Source organism: Phyllopteryx taeniolatus, chromosome 9 (assembly GCF_024500385.1).
Source record: "Phyllopteryx taeniolatus isolate TA_2022b chromosome 9, UOR_Ptae_1.2, whole genome shotgun sequence".
Taxonomy (NCBI): Eukaryota; Metazoa; Chordata; class Actinopteri; order Syngnathiformes; family Syngnathidae; genus Phyllopteryx; species Phyllopteryx taeniolatus.
Window position 1 is genome coordinate 13486308 of NC_084510.1, and position 23194 is coordinate 13509501.

General features: G+C 43.2%; 1 protein-coding gene across 4 annotated transcripts in view; it reads right to left on the reverse strand.

The window, feature by feature from the left end:
• The window catches only part of LOC133483740 (MICOS complex subunit mic25a-like), a 132563-nt gene that overhangs the window by 13554 nt on the left and 95815 nt on the right, over positions 1-23194 (reverse strand). For 2 of the 4 annotated variants that reach the window (XM_061785388.1, XM_061785387.1), the window contains one exon: positions 16536-17309. In XM_061785388.1, the coding sequence (XP_061641372.1) occupies positions 16536-16666 (131 nt within the window). In that variant the 5' untranslated portion in view covers positions 16667-17309. Of the gene's footprint in view, positions 1-15395; positions 15514-15533; positions 16432-16535; positions 17310-23194 lie in introns of those variants that run through there. The other 2 variants (XM_061785389.1, XR_009790187.1) reach the window with 2 other exon arrangements.

Here is a 23194-nt window from a genome sequence, read left to right on the forward strand (position 1 = left end):
CCTGGCAGCATGGTGCTCCAGTTGTTTGCACATCTGAGACATGTGGAGACCCACTCTACAGAACCTGGAATAGGTCATCACCAGGTGCCCCAAACATCATCCACCAAATGGCGATCTAGGCGTCACTAACCAGGATAATAAAACTCTGGACTGACTTGCTACAACAGAGCTGACGATCGAAAAAAGACATGCAAGAAGAAGAAGAAGAAAAGGAAGAAGAAGAACATCTGAGGTTCTGGGTTCAAATCTCAACTTTGGCCTTCCTGTGTCGAGGTTGGACGTTGTCCTTGTGCTTTTGTGGGTTTTATGGGGTTATTCCAGGTTCCTTCAACATTCCAAAAACATGCAAACTAACTAAACTGTACATTGGTGTGAATGTCCAAATGTGAATGGTTGTTTGTCTGCATGTGTCCTGTGATTGACTGGCAACCAGACCAGGGTGTACACCGCCTCTCCAGCTCACCCACGACCCTAATGGGGACAAGCGATATAGAAAATGGATGGGTGGATCAAACGTCGGAGGTGCCCCTCTATCGGATGTGGCCAACCAGTCTTTGAACTTTGACCCACTTACAACACGAAGCTCATGGTTTGGATACATCACTACTCCAGTGTACTTCTTGATAACAGGCAAGCAAGAAAGCACCTCTTCTCCAAAGCCTTCTCAGCTCCCCTGCAGTAGAATAACTTAAAGCAGCGTCTCGTTTCACAGTCCTTCCACCAACTCGACTTTAGGTGAAATGATTCAACTTTCAGCCAGAACAGATTGGCTCCTCTATCTCCCCTGGCCAATCTCCAACAGCAATCTGACTGGCATTTTTGCCTCTTCTTAGATTGTCACTCAAGAGATATTTGTAGATGAAAGTGCTGAGACGTTCATTCAGAATGAGCCATTACTCCCTAGGTGAGAAGAAGAATCTCTGTCGCAAGGACGATGGATGACACAGGGATGGAAGTGAAGTTTGGAGCGCGGGGCGGGGGTATGGAAAAGGAGAGCAGTACCAGGCAGGTGAAGGAAATATGTCAGAGGGGAACTTAGATCATGAGCTGATCTAATAAAAAACATGAGGCTAGGGGGTAAACGAAATTCAAGATGAACTTTCCTCCCTAAAGCAGTGTTCCCAGTGAGGATAAGCGTTATGGAAAAAAGAATGAATGAATGAATTAATATATGCCACACCTTGACAGCCAGTCTGTGAAAAAAATGCATACTCTCAACCAATCCGTGGTGCAAAAAATGCTGGGGACCACTGCGCTAAATTAACTGAATACCACAGCTCAGCTGATACATTAGCATAAGTACTCTTATACTGTAATCGTTTTTGGTGTTCACACTCCTGTCCACAGTCCAGTAAAGTAGCTTTGTTGTTGGGCGGAGAACTTGAGGCATATTGGGTGATGGTCAGTCACGTGGTAATATGGACATGCTTGATAGAGGTGCAAACAAAATTGTAGTTTGTAGCCATGCAGCAAAGCACCAAACACAAGTCATACCCACAACCTCATACCAGCAAGGATTCTAAAACTCATTCTAACTGGCCCGGCCCGTCACGATTGCTGCATCTTCAACACTTTCTTGTTGAATGTAAACAAAGAGCTGTTTCGTTTGTGCTGAGACAATTTTGCTGTTTGAAGTGTTGACAAATGATTAAAAAAAAAACATCTTCATTTCATTTTCAGGGGCTCAATAACTTGTGAACATGATGTAGTGATTTATTGTATCCATATAAAAAATGTCCATGGTGAACAGTGAACATGAGCAGTCTAATGAACAAGCATAAATACAGCAAGTGTTATTCTTTGAAAATCCAACTGGGATTTAGTGACTTCAGTCCACATGTATTCTTCCGCCCCTATCATAGTTAGCTGGCTGTCCGCTGTCTGCTGAAATAGGCACCAGCTCCCCACAATCCTGAACAGGATAAGCAGTGAATGGACAAAGAGTAATGCACTAAAACTGACATTTTAAATGGAATGTTATGAGATATAAGAATAACATGCCATAACCCTTGGCAAAAGTTTTTTTGTGCATGCCTCAATATGAACTGTGTTGAAGCAGGACTTGCTGTTGTTGTGGCGTGTGCTCCTGTTGCTCAATGTAATTTTTTTTGTTCAATTTCCTACTAAATTTTCATATTGAAACATCATGCCCTAAAGCGAGTACTCTCAACGAAGCACCATTAATAAAGGACACCTGGGCGAACAACAAGTGCTTCATTGAAACCAAACTGGTGATAGCGCATTAAATCGACCGCAACGGGACTGTTTTGGTTCTCTTAGAAGATGTTTCGCCTCTCATCCGAGCAGGCTTCATCAGTTCCTGCAACAAGGCTTAGTTAGGACAGATTAGCTGTCTAAGACAACCAGAACAGTCCAGTTGAGATCGATTCAATGCCCTGAGAATGAAATGACCTGGATGGATGAGAATATTCCCAGGCAAACTGGTGATAAATAGCCATCCATTTTCTACAGAGCTTGTCCAAATCGCAAGTGAGCTGGAGCCCATCCAAGATGACTTTGGGCAAGACACCCTGGACTGGTCACCAGCCGAGTGTGATAAATATGTTGCAACCAACCTCACCTTCACCCAAAAACACTGCACCTTCAAAAACATCTGAAGGATTGTCACGATATAACAGTCTACAAGCCATGCAGTGTGCTAAAGGTAACGTGGGTTCAACCAGTGAAGACAAACAGGGAGAGAAATGGAAGGAGAAGCATCGCTTAAACCTTGAGGCTTCATTTTCCATCGAGCTTTCTCTTCTGATGCCTGACATTTGGACTAATAATGGCCAGCACTACTGTGAGTAAAAACAGGGCCCAGGGGAGGAGCCAGTCCCTAACCATGTGGCCCACCCTGACCCAGCGCCACTTAGAGTGAGGCCATGTCAGCACAATCACATTATGCTAGATAAATGCCTAGCCAGCCACCAAATGTATATGGCTTCTTTATAAGAGAAGGCTGCCACATGGCCCAATTTGGACAACTTCTGAGTCTGAACATAACACTCTTGTGTGTGTGCGTGTGTGTGTGTGTGCGTGTGTCTCACCAACACATGCTTGATGCCCTTGAGCATGGCGACAAACAGCTGCACAGTGGTGAAGTTCAGAAAGGGCCCCGTGAGCGTGAGTTGTCCACAATGCACGCTTATGAAACACGGCCCGTTGGCCTGATAACTCCTTCAACTACTCCATTGCACACATTGTGTGACACACAACTTTTACAGCCTCTTTTATATTTGACAATAAATGATAAGAAAGTTCCAGCAGGATTAGCTCAGCAAAGCGCTCTTCAATACCTCACTGTAATGCATTTATCTCCTCATCTTTACAACATTGTTTCCACCAAGCAGTACAGTTTGCTCTGTGTTTAGTGTTCCTATTGGTGTTTTTATTTAAGAACAAAATAAGTGGGGCACCAATCTCCTTTAGGCGATGTGCCATGAACAAAACAGTAGTCTCTTAATGTCTTGTGTGTTATTTTTCACTTTTCGTACAATGACAAACAATGAAGACGCTCTACCATTGGGCAGCCATGGCCCAATGGTTAAGATCATCGCCTGGCACCGTGGGAGATCTAGGATCAAGATCCCGACTGGACCATCCACCAACATCCCCCGGACTCACGGCTGTGGTGTCCTTGAGCAAGACACTGATACCCCGAAATGCTCCCCGGGCGCTTCAGCTGCCCCCTGCTCCAGTGTGTTCCACTAACATGTGTATGTGTTCACTGTGATGGGTTAAATGCAGAGAACAAATTTCATGTGCATGCATGCATGTTCATGACAATAAAAGGTGATTCTTCTTCTTCTTCTTCTACCAAGTCTCAGGTGGGGTTTGAAAATAAGCAAACTGTTCTCATCAAGGGGCACGGTAGACAACTGGTTAAAACATCTGCCTCACAGTTCTGAGGACCTGGGTTCAAATCCAGGCCCGCCTGTGTGGAGTTTCTCCCCGCGCCTGCGTGGGTTTTCTCCAGGTACTCCGGTTTCCTCCCACATTCCAAAAACATGCATGGTAGAGGTTAACTGAAGACACTAAAAATGCCCGTAGGTGTGAATGTGAGTGTGAATGGTTGTTTATATGTGCCTTGCGAATGGCTGGCGACCAGTTCAGGGTGTACCCTGCCTCTCGCCCAAAGATAGCTGGGATAGACTCCAGCACTCCTGCGACCCTAGTGAGGATAAGCGGTACAGAAAATGGATGAATGAATGTTCACATCACGTGCTAAGGTGCCACAAAATAAGTGGAAATCACTGGTGTAGTTTTTGCATAATCTGTCTAGGAAACTAACACACAAACCAACCAACCAAGTAAAAGGTGAAAACACAACCTGTCACCTTCACTATGGGTAGAGGTAATTAGTCAGTGTGATTCATTACAAGACCAGAAATATCAAGCACAGAGCAACAGAGTCATTTTCCCCGGTCACGTCTCACATTTGAAAGGTCATTGCTTGGCAGTAGTTCATAACTGCCTCAATGGGCAATGAAAATAATGGCATATGCCATCATGCATACGAGAAGGGAAAAGTCTCTCTTGAAAAAAAAAAGAAAACATTCTGAGTTGCAACAAGTGCATTGACAGTGTCAGCTACCTCGTTCCCTCCTCCCCCACTTTGTCACTTGCGGCAATTTGTTTTGGGTCAAGTCTGTAATAGTGGCACTAAATGGTCAGAAGGGGTCAATAGGAAGTGCTACAGGTCCAGAGATTAAGGGGCACAAATACAGGTGCTAACTTCCAACGTGCTCCTCTGTATTTATGCATACTGTGACGGTCCATCACAAGCTGTTCCAGGTTGGAATTTGGAAACAATAATCAATAATGTTGCCAGAAATAATTCAGTTCTTGGCGGTAGTGTTCAGTTCTGACGTTTGGGGTTCGAATCTTGGCTGGCTCAGAATTCCAGCTTGGAGTTTGCGTGTTCTCCCTGTGCTTGCTTGGGTTTTCTGTGGGTAGTCTGGCTTCTACGCACATTCCAAAAACATGCAAATTAGTTTAATTGTAAATTGGGCATGGATGTAAATGTCGGCATGAATGATTGTTTATATGTGCGCTGTGATTGACTGCCGACCAGTCCACAGTGTACCCCAACTCTTGCCAACTCTAGCTCACCCGAAACACTAATGAGGACATGAATGACATAGAAGAGGGATGAACTTCGAAATTGTAGTACCTCAGGGGTGTTCGACTACAAAGGTTTTACTGCACACAATTGTTTCAAAAAGAATCACCACTCTGTATTAAATAGGAATGTTTGTGATGGAACATATTGTAAAGACACTGATGTTATTTTTCTTTGCCATTAATGCAGAATTGCTTCGGTCCTTTTCCACAGTCAAATTTACTGGATAACTGTTTAAGCATCCTTCTGTTGCCAACTGGGCCTAAAGGGTTAGGTGTTATTTCTCCACTGCACAGTACCGGCTCCGCTGTACTCGGCTTCCTTTGTAGCTGTTGGTTTTCCACTTTAAAATAGTACAGTGGGATACTGCGAAAGTCATGCCACACTGAAAACATCAGTTGAAACAAGACATGAACGAGACTCTTGTGTTCTTCTTGGCATGTGGCTCTTGGCGTCAGTAAGGAGACACATTTTATTCAAGCGGAGACAGCAGGGTGGAGCATGTGCAGTATGATACAGCAGCATCCAGAATATGAGCATCTGTTTTTTTTGTCATTTCTTCTCCTAAGTCCTCAAATTTTACAATGACACAGGGACTTCTCGACCAATGAGCAACCGGCAGCGATTTACATGGCCCATATGATATCATTTGGAACCGTGGATGACCAAGTACTAGAACTAAATAGTACCTGTCAGTCCCGAGTTTTGCCAGTGGAAGTGTCAATAGCAAGCATGAGACACACTGTATAGTCTTTTGATTGGTTGACAGAGACAATGGGCTTCTCGTCAAACAAAGTTTCTTGCAATTAAAAGGTCACATTATTTCCATAGCCTGTGCATACAAATCAAGATTTACTGTTCAAAACTGGGTACGGTGGGTGACTGGTTAGAGCGTCTGCCTCACAGTTCTGAGGTCCGGGGTTCAATCCCCGGCCCCGTGCCTGCGTGGGTTTTCTCCGGGCACTCCGGTTTCCTCTCACATCCCAAAAACATGCATGGTAGGTTAATTGACAACTCTAAATTGCCCGTAGGTGTGATTGTTAGTGCAGATGGTTGTTTGTTTGTATGTGCCCTGCGATTGGCTGGCAACCAGTTCAGGGTGTACCCCGCCTCCTGCCCGATGATAGCTGGGATGGGCTCCAGCACTCCCGTGACCCTTGTGGGGATAAGTGGCTCAGAAAATGGATGGATGGATGGATGGATGGATGGATATTCAAAACTGCAGCGAGGAGCATAAAACTGTATTGTACTACTTTTGTTGACTGTTAATGCCTGTACAAGTGAAAGCAAGCATTTGTCAAACTTGAGTTAAGCAGAAATGGAAACGCATTATAAAGCCTCTGCAGGCTGTTTGACGGCCATTTGCTTTCAGAGCAACCTGCGACTGTTAATCTCACTACTATGAATGTGTGTGTGTCTGTGTGTGTGTGTGTGAGAGAGAGAGAGAGAGAGAGAGAGAAAGAGTGAGTTGTTGTTGGCAGGCATCACCTAAATGCCTTCAGGTCAGAGGGATTTGCAACCATTAACCAGACCACCTCCCCCAGAATACAGAGTCCTGTGTTTGTCAATGCTGTTATTACCATCTCATTAGCGAACAAGGTTTACCTTCAACAAACAGATTTAGCAAAAAAACAATTTTGAAATACAATCTTGAATTTAATGCAACTTCATTGATAGATGCTAACGGTGAGGACACTTAGGAAGTGATTCCCCCACAGGACAAACTTTTAGTTGATTCCTTCATTCCTTGTGAGCCATGGGCGGTGCTATGGAAGATATCCATAGTCTGCGAATAACTTAATCCAATAATGACTTCCTATGACGGCAGAGTCAGATTGGATTTCACAGTACAGATTATATATATATTTTTTAAACACAGTAGGTAAGGCATACAGGGACTGGATTGCTTCTTCCCCTAAAGGCTGTGTAATTATGTCAGAGGATGTTGTTTCAAACATGTGTGCGCGCGAACACACACACACTTACACGGTTCTGGTTAACATATACTGTATACTGTATGTTTGAAACTTGAGGCATTTCTCACCGAGCTCCCAGCCGAGTGACCGATTTCTCTAAACTGCACCCTTGGCCAAGCAAATGACTGGAAGCTGGCCTGTCAGGAAGCCACTGGTTCACTCCACAATGCACAAACACACACACACGTAATCTGTGGGCCCACAACCATGTGAGGTGGAAATGGGTGATAAAATCCTCATTTTACTTCATTGCCGGGTCATTTGTCTTCGTCATGGTGGAGTATTGCCAGTCATGGAAATAGTGGCCAACAATAGAGTTGAGTCAAGTCATGCCTTCATCCATCATTTCACTGTAAGTCTCACTGGCTGCTTTATTTTTTCTTACACTTGCTTCTATAGATTTCACTCTTCACAGTTTGATCAGTCATCATTGAAGGTCACGTCACCGTTCACTTTTTTGAAAGTGGAAGCTGTAAATACATTTGCAAGAGCAAAACTAAGTGCATATTCAGGTGGGATTGTTAAACGACTAATGCTCCTCCGTGACCTGTGTAAAGTGAGTGTCTCAAAGGTAATGATTGTTGGAAATGGGACAGCTGCTCAAAATACAGTTGGTATTGACATTTTATTGGATGCCACAGGTCTAATAATTCTAATTTGAGCAGCACCAAATTATTAGAATTTTCGCTTGAGGGATTATCCATCCAGTTTCTATACTACTTGTCCTAATTAGGATAACAGGTAAACCGCAGCCCACAGTACCGTATTTTCACGACCATATTAAAAGGCGCAGTCTCAGTTACGGGGTCTATTTCTGTATTTAACACATACATAAGGCGCACCATGCGCAGGCATGGTAAAACATACGCTAGCTTAAAACATACGGTAGCATGCATGCACGCTAAAACAACGTTTTTAAAAAGGCAGCCGGAGCAAAACTGAGTTCGGTTGTACTTTATTGAAGTATTTAACAATGTACTCACGTTATTTTTTGGTCAATCCCCATCCACAAATCCATCAAAGTCCTCATTTTCTGTATCCGAAATGAACAGGTGGGCAAGTTCTCCATCAAACACGCCAGGTTCCCTCTCGTCATTGTCGGAGTTAGTCTCGTTGCCGTGCGGCTCCTCAGAAATGATGCCGGCTTTTACGAAAGCTCGAACAACAGTGCAAGCAGACACGTTAGCCCAAGATTCCACAATCCATTCACACATTGTGGCGTAACTCACCCGGCGCTGCCTCCTAGTCTTAGTAAAGCTTTTTTTGCCATCTGTCATCCATGGCTCCCACGTCGCTTGCAACTTCACTTTGAACGCCCTGTTTACACCGATGTCCAGCGGTTGGAGTTCATTAATCCATTGCTCGAGTTGGTCTTCCAACTTGGGCCACCTCGACTTGTTTCCGCGGAAACTCAGCTTCGTCTTCTTGACTTGGCGAAGCTCGTTTTCCTGCTTCCTCCACTTGCGAACCATGGATTCGTTGATCTTGAATTCTCTCGCGGCTGCTCGATTCCCATGTTCCTCCGTGTAATTGATAGCTTGCAGGTTAAACTGTGCTTCGTAAACGTGTCTCTTTGGAGGTGCCATTTTCGGGGGTCATTAACCAAACCGATGTTGTTTTGCACAATGCACATACCGGTGCTATATACCTACTAGGGGCGTGCCTTTAGCGTCCTCCTTCACGCGCACCTTTCCCCCTTTAACAGCCGCATGCTGTCCTCAGCCACGTCCGCTTTTCCTCTATATAAGCAGCGTGTCGGCAGGAAATGCTCCCAGTCAGTCAAGCGGAGCGCTCATCACACAACAACATTTATAGATTTTGGAACGCATTATAAGGCGTCCATTTTGGAGAAAATTTAATATTTTTAAGTGCGTCTTATGGTCGTGAAAATACGGTATTTCAGATGACTTTGGACAAGAGGCAGGTTACCTGGACTGGTGCCAGTCAATCACAGGACACATATAGAAAAACAAAAAACATTTCATTGCCTGTGGCATAACAATTATATGGCTGGCACAGACAGATGAACAAAGATACATAATTTGTAGTAAATACATAATTATTTTAGCAATCACTGTACTAGTGCAATTACAGTTACACAGGACGCTTGACATACTGTGATTCTGCTTTGAGGCATGTTTTCATGTTTGCAGCTGTAGCAAGACTGATGGAAGAATCTCTCGGGTTGTTATGACTTCCTATTTAGATGCCAGCATTGCGCAGATTAATGTTGTCATACAGGTACATGCAAAGACATTTTGGGAGACAGGTGCTCAAGCCAAAAACAAAAACAAAAAAAGGCACCCATCACCAAAATGATTGGTATAATTAAGAATAATTAAGAAATATAATATATAATATTAATATCATATAAGTATATATATAAGTATTTGTAATGTAAAATATGTGGCCTTGGCTGAATAAAGGTTAGGAAACGGTCATGAGCTGTGCCCTGCAGTTCATTTGTTGGAGCTTGGGTGGTGCTTTGCGCCCTTCTCGCCCGCTCCTGTGGTACAACGACTCTCAAGTATACAATTAAGCCACGCCAATCCTCGCTATTTTTCCGACCTCTGTGTTTCTCCTTGCCCTCAGTGCTCCCTCCGTGTACCTCGTTGAGTTGACTTCTTCCACCACGCCGCCATGCCAGCCACCTGTTCTCGCCACCGCCTGCCACACGTTCGCTGCCTCAAATACCCACCAGCACATGTCAAGGACCATCTCCATTCCCTTTTTCCAATAAACGTTTCGTCACAACCTCTCAGCCTCCGTGTGGAGTTTGCATGTTCTCTCCATGCCTGCGTGGGTTTTTTCCGGGCACTCCGGTTTCCTCCCACATCCCAAAAACATGCATTAATTGGAGACTTTAAATTGCCCGTAGGTGTGACTGTGAGTGCGAATGGTTGTTTGTTTGTATGTGCCATGCGATTGGCTGTCAACCAGTTAAGGGTGTACCCCGCCTCCTGCCCGATGATAGCTGGGATAGGGTCCAACACGCCCGCGACCCTAGTGAGGAGAAGCGGTTCAGAAAATGGATGGATGGATGTTTGGACACATACTATCTATGGAATTCTTAACGATCAATGAATTGAGCTTATCCCTACCTAGATCTGTCAACAGAAGCAATACAAATGCTTCTTCTCTTCACCTGCTGTAAGTGGAGTGTTGATGAAGAACAAGCCTTTTCTCAGGAGGAAGAGATTGGCTCTTGATGAGAAGACCATAGCAGAAAGTCTGTTCTTCCCTCACAGCTGTCCATTAGTGTGTGGACGTTTTGAATGGCACTGTTAGTGAGGCTAAAGCAAGAACTGTCAATTATTTTGCTCTCACACTTCAGCAAGCTGCACAGGTGATGGAGAGGGAGCTCCAGGTAAAATCCTCAACATCTCAGCTTCCTTCCCCACACACACACACACACACACACACACACAGCCTAAGACACCTACGCAGATCTGATTCTAGTAAAGCTTGCACTCCATGTGTGTGCGTGGGTGCGTGCGTGCGTGCATGTGTGTGTGCAGATGACTCAGCAACATTCAGCCCTCCTGGGGACCCAGGCTGCCTGTTAGCGCTCTGCTACCTGCCTGAATCGATGCGTCACCGTCCCACCTGAATGCTGCAGACAGGATAAGAGCAGAAATGCAGAGACGAGTGCAATTGTCTCCAAGCACAAAATGATGCTCTCTGTCGTCCTTTGTCCATTTTCGTCCTTTCAGCAAGAATAGCATCGTTGCATCGAGACTACTTCTATCACCAAACAAAACATGTTGGTTGACAGAGACATTTTCTATTCAGCTTGCGACCTGAACATCTGGGATGTTAGGCTTTTCCTTATATCAGTCAATATGCGTTCTTCCATTACACTGTGGCTAAGATTTCTCTTTAGGTCTCACCTTCTTTAACGAGCAGAATTTAGAAACTGTCTTCATTGACTTGCATCTCTCATTCATTCACTGTTCATGCAATCTGTTCAGTCAGTCTGTTCACTGTTCATAGTGTCCGGTCAACATGCAAAGCACTTCTGATTGGCCAGTTTCACACAGGCTCCAAAATATAAAACTTGACTTGCTACTCTCATTCACACACTGCATAAAACACATTAGAGCGTATGAGTAAGCGTATGCCCTGACACTGAAGAGTCACCGGTTTGTATCCCCACGGGAGCACATGTTGTCTTTGAGTCCCTGGGCAAGACACTTAACCCGCATTGCCTACGGAATGTTGTTGGACGTTTGGTGGTGGTCAGAGGGGCTGTAGGTGCAGAATGGCAGCCATGCTTTTGTCAGAGTGCCCCAGAGCAGCTGTAGCTACACAAGTAGCTTACCACCACCAGGTGTGACTGAGTAGTAGCCTAGAAAAGTGCTATATAAGTGTAATGAATTATTATACACTCATTTTAAGACCGTTTTTTAAAACTTTTTTCCAGGGACAAAAATAATTGTTTTAAGATACAAGATCTTATTTTAAGAATCAAAGAGTCAAATCGTACTAGTTCCCCTGGCATCTCTCCCCACACACTTATTTCAAGGGACAGAATGTCTTGTTTTTATTTTATAATATTTTTACCTGTTTTGAGAAGGTATACATGTAGTCATTGGCTGGTCTACATGCCAAGTGCCACTGATTAGTCAGTTTCCAATTAGATAAGCACCATCGATTGGTCAGTTTCGTCACCCAAGCTCCGAATGTATAACCCCCACCCCTCTTTGGCTTGCATCTGTCAGTCATACTTGCAGTAATGTCAAGTACCAACAATATGCCACTTTCATCATCCAGGCTCCAAATGTAAAAACTCTGACCCTTCATTCTCAATCACACATACAGTCAATGGCCAGTCTACATTCAGAACCCACTAATTAGTCAGTTTCTTTACCCAAGCCCAAGAAACATTTAAGCTTTTAAGGCTAAATGTAAAACTCCCATCCTTCATTGCCTTGCATCTCTCATTCACTGTTCACACAGTCATTTGGTTTACATACACTCATCAACTTCTTGTTTGGTAGTATTTCATGTTTCTGGTCAGCCAGGTCCCAAGTATACTCAGCCAATGCCATCTGGCATGGTAGAGGGGTGACTGCTGGGCGCTCAATGGTTGAGCAGATTCATTCTAACAACAAATCAGTCACACATCCTGTGAGCACACGTACAATTGAATCACAGGCAAACTGACACACACATTTTTACTTGGTGTGTGAAGGACATGGCATAAAGGACACGGGTCATTTAAGGGTCAGCTTGGACAAAAGTTATCCATCAATTCATTGTCTCTTCCACCGACACACCCAGCCAAACAATTTTGTCACGTTGGGTTCATTCTCACAGCAAAGGAAGGAGAGAAACAACTCTATTCCAGGACAGCTGTGAATCAATCAAACTTATTGGACGGCAGCTTTCTTAAATTGAAGAGGGAACACAGACACATCCCAAATATGTAATAGTAATGATGAACTTACAGTATGTGTAGGAAGCAAGGACCGTCACCCCCGAAAATAATGAATGTATTCAACCCAGCAGACATCATTTATCTTCGTAAAAGACGTTTTGTCACAGTTTGTCACAGACGAGCTCTAATCAGGTTGTAATGTCTGTGTGAATGCTTAGGGACCAGAGCAAATGGCACACCACGTACTGCACTATAAAGATCTTTTTTTTAAATTTTGGTCCACCAACACACTGAGCCAAAAAAATCTTGTCACATTGGCTTCAGTCTAGCAGCAAAGGAAGGAGAGAAACAATTCTATTCCAGGACAGATGTGAAACAATCAAACTTATTGGACAGCAGATTTCTTAAATTAAAGAGGCAACATAGACACTGGCGCAAGGAATGTTTTCTTCAGAGCGAGGCCTTGCACATCTGGACTGTAATATCCCTTGACGAATGTGTCACAGCAAAATATTTCATAAATCAACACTGAGAAAACAATATATAGGGAGTTGGAAGGACAAAGAGTCTAGTCCAGTTTCTTCCCACATTCCAAAAACATCCATGTTAGGATAAATAAAAGACTCTTAATTGCCCATGAACGTCAGTCGGACCAGTGGACCACGACACCATCAGTGACTAGAGACACATTTGTAACTCTATGGTTAAGTTCTCGGCAGATTTTGACAAATGTATTTAATAATACAAAGAGTTAGACTAAAGGCTGTGTTCACACGTCAGGTTTGCTTCGGCTAGAAAGTGCCGGAAGAAGTGTTCTGGGTCCGTTTGCCAGTGATCCCTGGTGAGGTTCTATTCACTTGAGTTCAATGCTACTTGGCTCAACAAAACAACATAGACCAGTGTAAAAAGTATGGAGAAATCCTAAATATTTAACAGGAATGATCAGCATGTGTTGCAAGCACTCTCACCCCCATCCGTGTGCGTGGTGACTGTGGCAGAAAGGAATGTGTGGAATGTCTCTTTAATGAGAAATAACAAAATATAAAATCAGTGTATTTAATTTTGTCACAGACGTGCTCTAATCATGTTGTGACTGAACGTTTTCTCTTTAATACAATTATGAAAAATGAAAATTGAATACAGTAAATTCTCGTTATTTGCAGGTGATAAGGACCGAGCCCTGCGGCGAATAGCGAAACCAGGGGCGTGCACAGATAGACCCAAAATGGTGCTCAAGCACCAGCCCTTTTGCGTTTGCCGAAAAAAAAATGTGCCTGCCCTTCCCGGAAGGAATTTTTTTTTTTTTTTAGGAAATGTTGTCCAGCACTCCTCAGTCAACAATTCCTTTCAACGTGAGCATCGAGCACCTGTCCTCCAAAATCTCTGTGAACACCCCTGAGCGAAACCCATGAATCTTTGACACCCCTCCCTAAAAATGATTAGAATTGCCTATATTAGTAGTTAAAACTGTAAAATATATCACAAACTATGATCTCAAAACAGTTTCAATTTCAAACTCGCAACAGATTATTTGTTTTTGAAAAGATGTACCAGAAATGCACATACAGGGATTTCACTTGATGTGCGTCCTGCATATGATAGGCACATCAAATGAGCAGGGACGCATAAACATGATCAATGTGTCCACAGACATACAGCATTGCTTACCCATGCATGTGTGTGTTGCTGAAGTGCTTCAGCGAATCATTATCCCCTAAAAGTACGAGTCTTGTCTTGGTGCTAGCTAGTAACCAACCAGTGGCAGAGTTGGGTGGGTTATGGTTCCATAAATACAACACAGTTTTCTCCAGGTACTGCGGTTTCCTCGCACATCCTAAAAACATGCATACTAGGTTGATTGAAGACTAAATAGGCCGTAGGTGTGAATGGTTGTTTGTCTATGTGTGTGCCCTGTGATTGGCTGGGAACCAGTTCAAGGTGTACAACGCCTCTCGCCCAGAGTCAGTTGAGGTAGGCACCAGCATGCCAACGACCCTAGTGGGGATAAGCTGTATGGAAAATGGATGGATGGATGGATGGATGTTTGAGACTTCACTGTTGTGCCAAGATGCCAAACAGAAAAGGGGAAATTCTTACGATTTTATTTTTCTGAAGTTAAGCACTTTATTTGAACACGTATAACTTTCTCTTTATTTACTTGCTCTTATTGTGAAATGCAGCCTTACTTTTTATTTAGAAAATGAGAGAACATTACACAGTTGTTCTCATTTGTGTGATTACCCAGGCAGAATTTGTAAAATGTACGCAATTATTTATTTTTGCTCTATCATTATATCAGTGGAAAAAAAAGTAATAAAAAAACAAAAAAAAAACAGAACAATACTATTGTTTATCGCGAACATTTTGGGGAAAATATATCGTTCTAAAAAAATTGCAATCGTGGCAGACCTAAACATGTAATATATTGAGAGAGAGAGCAAGAGCATTGCAGAACACAAAAATATTGGACAAACAGTATGAAAGATAGATTAACAACTCCAATCAAAGTCTGAAATATAACAGGACTGCAGAGCGTGATATAGCGGAATCTGTATCCCATGATGTAAAGTTGCAGGGGCTAATTGCTCCAGGGCTGAGACTCATTGTTGACATATGACGTGCATCCAGGGAGTACCAAACTACAAGTGTGAACACTTGTCATGGATACAAAAAAAAAAACACACGGTAGAGGGGATAACTATATGACGATTCGGGCCTTGTCTCAAAGACGCAAATAGGAAATGAAGAGTGAGCTCCTTAGGCCAAGGCTCTCTCTGATGTAGTCGCTTGTGACACCATGGCTACTTGTGGGTGAATAGAGGTCACATTGGCGAAGTTGGGAATGAGAAAAACTATGTTAAAAAGAATAGTCCTCAATAGGGTTGCGGGTAAGCCTTGGGAGAGAGGCAGGTACCTGGAGTGGTCGCCAGCCAATGCCAGACAATAGAGATAAAGCATCAGGAATGAGAGTGCGGTCAGTGGGTTCTCCTCAAGTTTGGCTTAAATGACATCCAGTGGACACAAGCTTGTTTCTGTGAAAAATGAAAATTTTATTTGTGGTGCGGCGGGGTGCCTGAGGACTGAGGCTAGTTTAGTTTATGGTCTCACGTGCCTGCAGCTGCTGATACAAGGTACAACTGCCAGCGACTCTGGTCCAATTAAGATGTGTTTTTGTGACAGAAAAAATAACTCTAGTGAACATCTGACTTATTACATGCAACGATAATACACTGTTCTTCTTTGACCTAGAGTTGTTTTTTTGGTTTTTTTCAGTAAAGGAAAACAGATTTCTAAGCCAAAGTTACGGAGACCAAACAATAGACAGACAAAAGTTTCTCTTATTGATATCTAAGCAAGCACTAGCTAATGAAAACATGAAAAGTGCAGAGATGCAGGATGGCTGCAGGGCTGCCGTTGACACAGTGACTGTATATTTGAGATGAAGACATTACATTTCCTCTGCTGTGTTGACAAGCACCAAAGGTTAAATATGGAGAGAGAGTGTGTGTGCGCCCGCGTGTGTTGGACAGGGTCGGGGCGGGGGACTCATGAATTATAATGTGAGCTGTCAGTGTGAGATTGTCCTCAGGATGGTGAAGTGGCCAGTTCATGTTGGGACAAAGCGGCATGGTGCTTGATTATAACCCTGCTAAGATTAAAAACACAGCACATGCATGAGCTGAACAACTGGAAAGCAGGGCCTACCTACAACCCACCATATTGTAATCACAAAGTATGTTACACAAATAATCATCACAGCATCTGAACAACTTGTTGAGACAAAGCAGAAGAGGAGCCGGATAGCGTGGAGGTGGTGGGGATGATGCAGGGGGAGGTGAGAAACAGAGATGGGAAGAGGGGGAGGGGCAGGTCACCCTGGGGGCTTAGCGTGGTGTGGGGCAAGACGTGAAGGTCATGTCGCCGAGCATCAGATCAGCTGGACCGCTGGCCTGGGCGGGGAGCATTAGTGAGCCTCTCAAAGAATGGCATCACTAAAAAGCATTTCGGATACTGTATATCAGCCAAGGCAGGGTCGCAAATGAACAAGGCTTACCTCCATCCATTTTCTATATTCTTGTCCTCATTAGGGTCTCGGGTGATCTTGAGTTTATCCCACCTGGCTTGGGTGGGAGATACACACTGGACTGGTCGCCAGACAATCGGAGAGCACCTAGGAAAACTCATTTACACTCGCATTGATACCCAAGGAGAATTTAGAGCAGTCATGGGTCGGGAAACTTTTTGGCCATGAAAGCCACATATTTTAAAATCCATGAGACCCATATAATATTTTTAAACACTGAATACAACTAAAAGCATACAATTTTAAGTAACAATTTACAAATATACTGTAACAAAGTCTGAATTTATTCTTTTTAATTACATTCCGATACTGAACCTAACCAATAATAAGTAAAATATTTCTTACCATTGATGCGACTTCTGGTGCTCTTATGGCTTTGTAGTCTGGTTGATAAGTGGTGAGGTTAAGCTTCATGCAGGCATTGAGGCTTCTATCCATTAAACTGTGATCGTAGGTTGGTCTCCATACATGGAGCACCATCAGTACCCACCAAAATATATTTATGCATCGATAGATTTTTTTTCTTGCGCGAACTTAAGGAAAGACTTGAATAAATCCTCCCCTCTTGTTGACCCTTTCATTGGCAAAACAGCAAGACTTTCCTCATGCAGTGTGTCACCGGCAGCATACCTTGCAATCACGCTGAACCGCAATAAATGGCTTATGTCTGTCGACTCATCTGAAGCGAGGGAAAAGTCTGGCGCCTCTGTGGTTCCTCTATTTGTAGGACTAGTAGTAGTATTCCTAAAAAGGGGCACATAGGGTAAAAAGTGTGTGTGTGTGTGGGGTTGGGGGGCATTTTCCAGTCACCTTGTTGGGTCCAGACACGGAGTTGCAGCTGACTAGCTTGCACGCTGCACAGTAGCGCTTGGCATGCCTTCTTCCTTCTGTCCCCGCTGGATATTTCGATGAAAATTTAGCATGGCACGTTTCGAAGGGCCACTTTATTTGACAGTTTTGTCGACATTTTGTCATTGCATATTAGACACACCAGAGCACCTGCTCTCTCCACAAAGGCGAATTCCTCTGTCCATTCATGCTGAAATGTACGGTACTCCTCATCTTTCTTTCTTTTCACAGTTTTCTTCATCAAACATTCACTATTCGATTAAAAGGAGAGAGGTATACTTCTTGACCTCACAACAACCCGGGTAGGCTACCGCATTATCCAATAAAAATAAGATTCTGTCCTTCCTGTACCTAGAAGGACACCACCTTCTAGGTACAGAAGGTGCTACCACCAACTCACTGTGCTGCCCCCCAAGGTTTACAAAGTACTGTAAATCCTTCCTTTGATGTTGTCTGCATGCTTACAAATTCTACAGTTAATAATTTTCTACTGTTCGCATTCTTACTGTTGTTGTAAAAGCACTTTAAATGCAAATACAGTGGGACCTATGTAGACAAAGTCCCATGAAATCGTATGGAATTTTTGGGGAAAATGTGCTTCCCAAAATGAAACAAGGAGCAGCAGACTCAACAAGAGGTGAACCTGAAATGAAAATTATACACCAGAAGTTATATGAAGTGAACTGATGAGTCTCAAAACGTCTGTACGGTGTGACCACATCATCATTTGAAGATAAGGTAGGGTGCATTTTGGGCTTTTACGTCATACAGTGGTTAACTTCTTTAACATCTAACTTTTCCATAGAGTCAGGTCCACAAATATTGGGACATCTACACAATTTCCATCTTTTTGGCTCTAAACTCCACCACAATTAATTTGAAATCCAATGAATGAGATGTGCTTTAACTGCAGACTTTCATCTTTTTTTTTGGAGGGTATTTACCTCCAATGTCAGGTGAATGGTGTAGGAATTACATCATCTTTTGTATATATGCCTCCCACTTTTCAGGTAATGGGACAAATTAACAGAAATAAATCAAACTTTGCAGTCAATTACAGCCTGAAGTCTGGAACGCACTGACATCACCAGACTCTGGATTTCTTGCCTGGTGATGCTCTACTAGGCCTCTACTGCATCGGTCTTCAGTTCCTGCTTGTTCTTGGGGCATTTTCCCTTCAGTTTTTTCTTTAGCAAGTGAAATGCATGCTCAATCTGATTCAGGTCAGGCGATTGACTTGGCCATTGTATAACATTCCACTAATTTGACTTAAAAAAAAAAAAAAAAACATCTCTTTGGTTGTTTTCGCAATATGCTATCGTCATTAACCATCAGCACTGTGAAACGCTGTGTAATGAATTCGGAAGCATTTGGCTGAATATGAGTAGATAATATTGGCTGAAACACTTCAGATTTCATCCTGTTGCTTATGTCAGCAGTCACAATCATCAATAAATACAAGGGAACCAGTTTCATTAGCAGCCATACATGTCCAGACCGGCGGCACGGTGGACGACTGGTTAGAGCGTCAGCCTCACAGTTCTGAGGACCGGGGTTCAATCCCCGGCCCCGCCTGTGTTGAGTTTGCATGTTCTCCCCGTGCTTGCGTGGGTTTTCTCCGGGCACTCCGGTTTACTCCCACATCCCAAAAACATGCATGAATTGGAGACTCTAAATTGCCCATAGGTGTGAATGTGAGTGCGAATCGTTGTTTGTTTGTATGTGCCCTGCGATTGGCTGGCAACCAGTTCAGGGTGTACCCCGCCTCCTGCCCGATGATAGTTGGGATAGGCTCCAGCACGCCCGCGACCCTAGTGAGGAGAACCGGCTCAGAAAATGGATGGATGGACATGTCCAGACCATGACACTACCACCATCTTGCTTCACTGATGAGGTGGTATCAGGTTTTGGATTATGAGCAGTTCCTTTCCTTTGCCATACTCTTCTCTTCCCATCACTCTGGTACCATTTGATATTTGACTCATCCGTCCATACGATGTTGTTCCAGAGTTTTAAAGGCTTTTTAGATGTTGCTTGGCAAACTCTAATTGGGCCTTCCTGCTCCTCAGGGAGGCTCAACCATGGTTTACATCTTGTGGTGAACCCTCTGTGTTGACTCTGATGTCTTGTCTTGATTGTTGTCTTTGACACACATACAATATACCTACCTCCTGATTGTTTTTCTTCCAGGTCTTTTGGTGTTGTTGAGCTCACTGGTGCGTTTTTTTCTTTGTAACAGTGTTCCAAATAGTTGATCTGGCCAAACCTGATGTTTTTGCAATATCTCCGATGGGTTCGTTTAGATTTTTCAACCTAATGATTGCATGCTTCATCGATACTGACAGCTCTTTGGATCTCATATTGAGAGTGGACAGCAACAGATTCCAAACGCGAAAAGCACACTTGAAATGAACTGTAGATCTTCTATCTGCTCCTTGTAAATTGAGTGCTGCTGAGAAGGTGATCACCTGTAGGCTCCCATCCATCCAGGACTTGTACATCTACAGGACCAGGGGGCGTGCAGGTCTGATTACAGCTGAGCCTACACACCCTGTTCGACCTTCTCCCCTCAGGCAGGAGGCTACGGTCCATCCAAACCAGAACCTCGCGCCACGTGAACGGCTTCATCCCCTCGCCCATCAGACTCATGAACACTAAAAAAAGCCGGTTTTACCCATTATAACTTCACTCTCACACCTGTTGCTTATTGCACTGTTTATGCTCAGGACTCGCTTATTGGCGTGTTATAATACACATTATAGGAATTTTGTTTTGGCAATGTAAAGGTTGTGTATACATACTGTACATGTCTCTTTTCACATAAATATGGTGCAGACAAAACGGGACGGTGAAAATAAAAAACTAAAGTGATAAAGTGCACTTCGGTTGAGTTGACGTTTCTGTCCTGTGTGGGTATCCTTCGGGGGAGAGTAAAGTGGAGTTGGGGGCTTATGGCACATTATTTATTTTTCTTCTCCTTAGTGTATTTATATCCCTCCATCAATCCATTTGGATGGATGGCTGTATTTATATTTGAATGCCGGCTGTATTTATATTTGAATTTTTATTTTTATTAGTAACATCTATGTTTCATGTTGCACCATTGCACTGAAAAAAGTTCCTAGCTGTGAATGTACCTTTCAATGGCAATAAACCGATTCTGATTCTGAATAACACACAACTGGCCTTGGAAAAGCTGAGCAGCCAATTGTCCCATGACTTTTGGTCCCTTAAAAAGTGGGAGGCACAAACAAACTGTTGTAATTCCTGCACCTTTCATCTGATTTGGATGTATATACCCTCAAATTAAACCGGGAAGTTTGCTGTTAAAGCACTTATTGTTCGTTTCATTTCAAATCCATTGTGGATGGTGGTCTACATGTCCCCGGCAATGGCTGGCAACCAGTCCAGGGTGTACCCCGCCTCTTGCCCAAAGTCAGCAGGGATAGGCTCCAGCTAACCCGTGACCCTAATGAGGAAAAGCCTACCAAAAAAGGATAGAAGAATGTGATTTAAAATCTGCATAATTAGTTTTTACGATCAGATTATTTCTCGTTCCATTATTTCTGTGGGAAAACTTTTATATATAACGTGATCAATTAGTGTCCCAAAATAGATTGTGCTCCACGTGAGAGGCTCCACTGTAATGTTTTCATCCCAGGTGGAATAATCCACACAGGTGTACACAGTTCCTGTATCTAGATTAGTCACTGTAGCGGATCACTTTGAGTCTTCAGAAAGTTGCGTTGTGACTGAGAGAAGTGGTGGTGTCGGAGGAAAAGAATATTACTATACAACTACAGAACAAAACAAATAGATTCTTCTGGTGCATAAAGTTTCCTTGACACCTTAACTCTTAACATGATGGAGAAGGAATATCCATGAATGTGTCTGATGAGTGTGTTATCTGTGTGGGACTAAAACCGTCTGGGCACCTCTGAACCATTTCAATAAATAACCATTCCCCAAAACGGCTGCTTTACTCACAGGTCTATTTCCCTGCAGTGTGAGAGAGGAGACTCCCAGGGGAGAAGAGAATGAGTCAAGACATGCAGGCTGCTGGCCAATTTACCCTCAAAACCACGAGACAAACAATGCCTGGTGACACCGATCGCTCTCCTCCTTACCCGAGTGACACCATGCACCTCGTGTGTCTCCTGATATCCAGAGATTGGTTTCTTTCTGATACAGCAAAGTATACAAATCAATAACTATAAATACTTCTCTAGCAGTATGGTATTCTTGTTGACTTCTTACTTTTCTCACCAATTTTTTAAGGTGTTTAATGACAATCTTAAACTGTAGGTTTTAGCCAAGACACTTTGGACAGTGCCGAACTGCACTGCGGCTCTCCATCCACCTACCTTAGTTCGTTGTGGTGATTTCTGTTTCATTTTCACGTCGCTCTTTTGTCACGTCGCTTTTTGTTATTAGTATTTTTTCACACGTGTGCTATTTTTGTTCGATAAAATCTGTAAAACTTGTTCTGCTTTGTTTGAGTAGCATTGGTAAATGCAATGAAGGCCCCAGAACCAAACCTTGTGGTAACCCATGACACCCCGTACTGTATTTGCTGTAGTTTTGTTTTCTGTACTGAAAAAAAAAAAACAATAGCAATAAGCAATACAAATTTAAAAGTATTCTCATCTACATCTGGTAATAGAAATGTGTAGCCCATAACAAAGCAGCTGTCTAATGTGCTCTCGTTGTAGTCTGCCACATAGCGTCATGTGCATGCCAGGACCAATCATGTTCACACATTAGTGTCTGTGACCTCTGCTAGATGACAATGTGAAATTGTGCCTCAGATCAAACAACATGTTTTCCTTGCAGCCCATGGCTCACACACATACATCTATTTTTGTAGCAATGCCCTCAAACACGCCAACATATCTGATACTATCGTATGCTCAAAGTGTGTCGCTAACATTACTGATGGATGATGAATAAAGATTCATAGAACTGTGATGAGTAGAGTCAAGTGTGTGAAAATAAGGTTTATTACCGCCTTAGCTTTCCCTCTCTTCAATTAATAGACACCATATCCCCAATTAGTTGTCAGGTGCATCGACTACCACTGGCAAAAATAATTAAGATTATGGATTATATCACTAAATTAAAAACAGATCTCTTTTTCATACAATAAACCCATTGGTCTAAATCAGAAGGACATTACCTTTCCAATTTCAATTTCAGTTAGACTTTTTCAGCTATCTATAACAGTAGACAAAAAGTAGTCTCAATATTAATTAATAATAGACTACTCTTCTACACTAAATAGCACAGTAATTGACCCAGAACGCCGATACATAATTTTTCATTCCACTACAGGAAGTCCTCGAGTTGCGACGTACTCGACCTACGACGTTTCGGCCCCAGTGCCTCGTCCGCCATTTTGTCCCCAGCACCATAGTGTTTCTGCTTAGCTAGTGCATAGTGCTTGTCTGTGACTTTGCCTTTTTGGCCTTCCTTTTTTCACATTATGGCCCCAAAGAAGAAAGCTGGGTCTTCTAGCGATGCTGGTCCACCCAAAAGAAAAGCAATTACCATGGAAACGAAGCTTAACATCATAAAAAGATCAGAGAAAGGAGAAACACTGACAAACATCGGTAAAGACTTGGGCTTCAGTCGGTCGACCGTGGCGACCATTATTCAGGACAAATCCCGTATTTTAGCGCACGTGAAGGGTTTCGCCCCTATGAGGGATACAGTCATCACGAAGCAACGTTCTTCGATCCTTGCCGAGATGGAAAGATTACTTACGTTATGGATCGAGGATG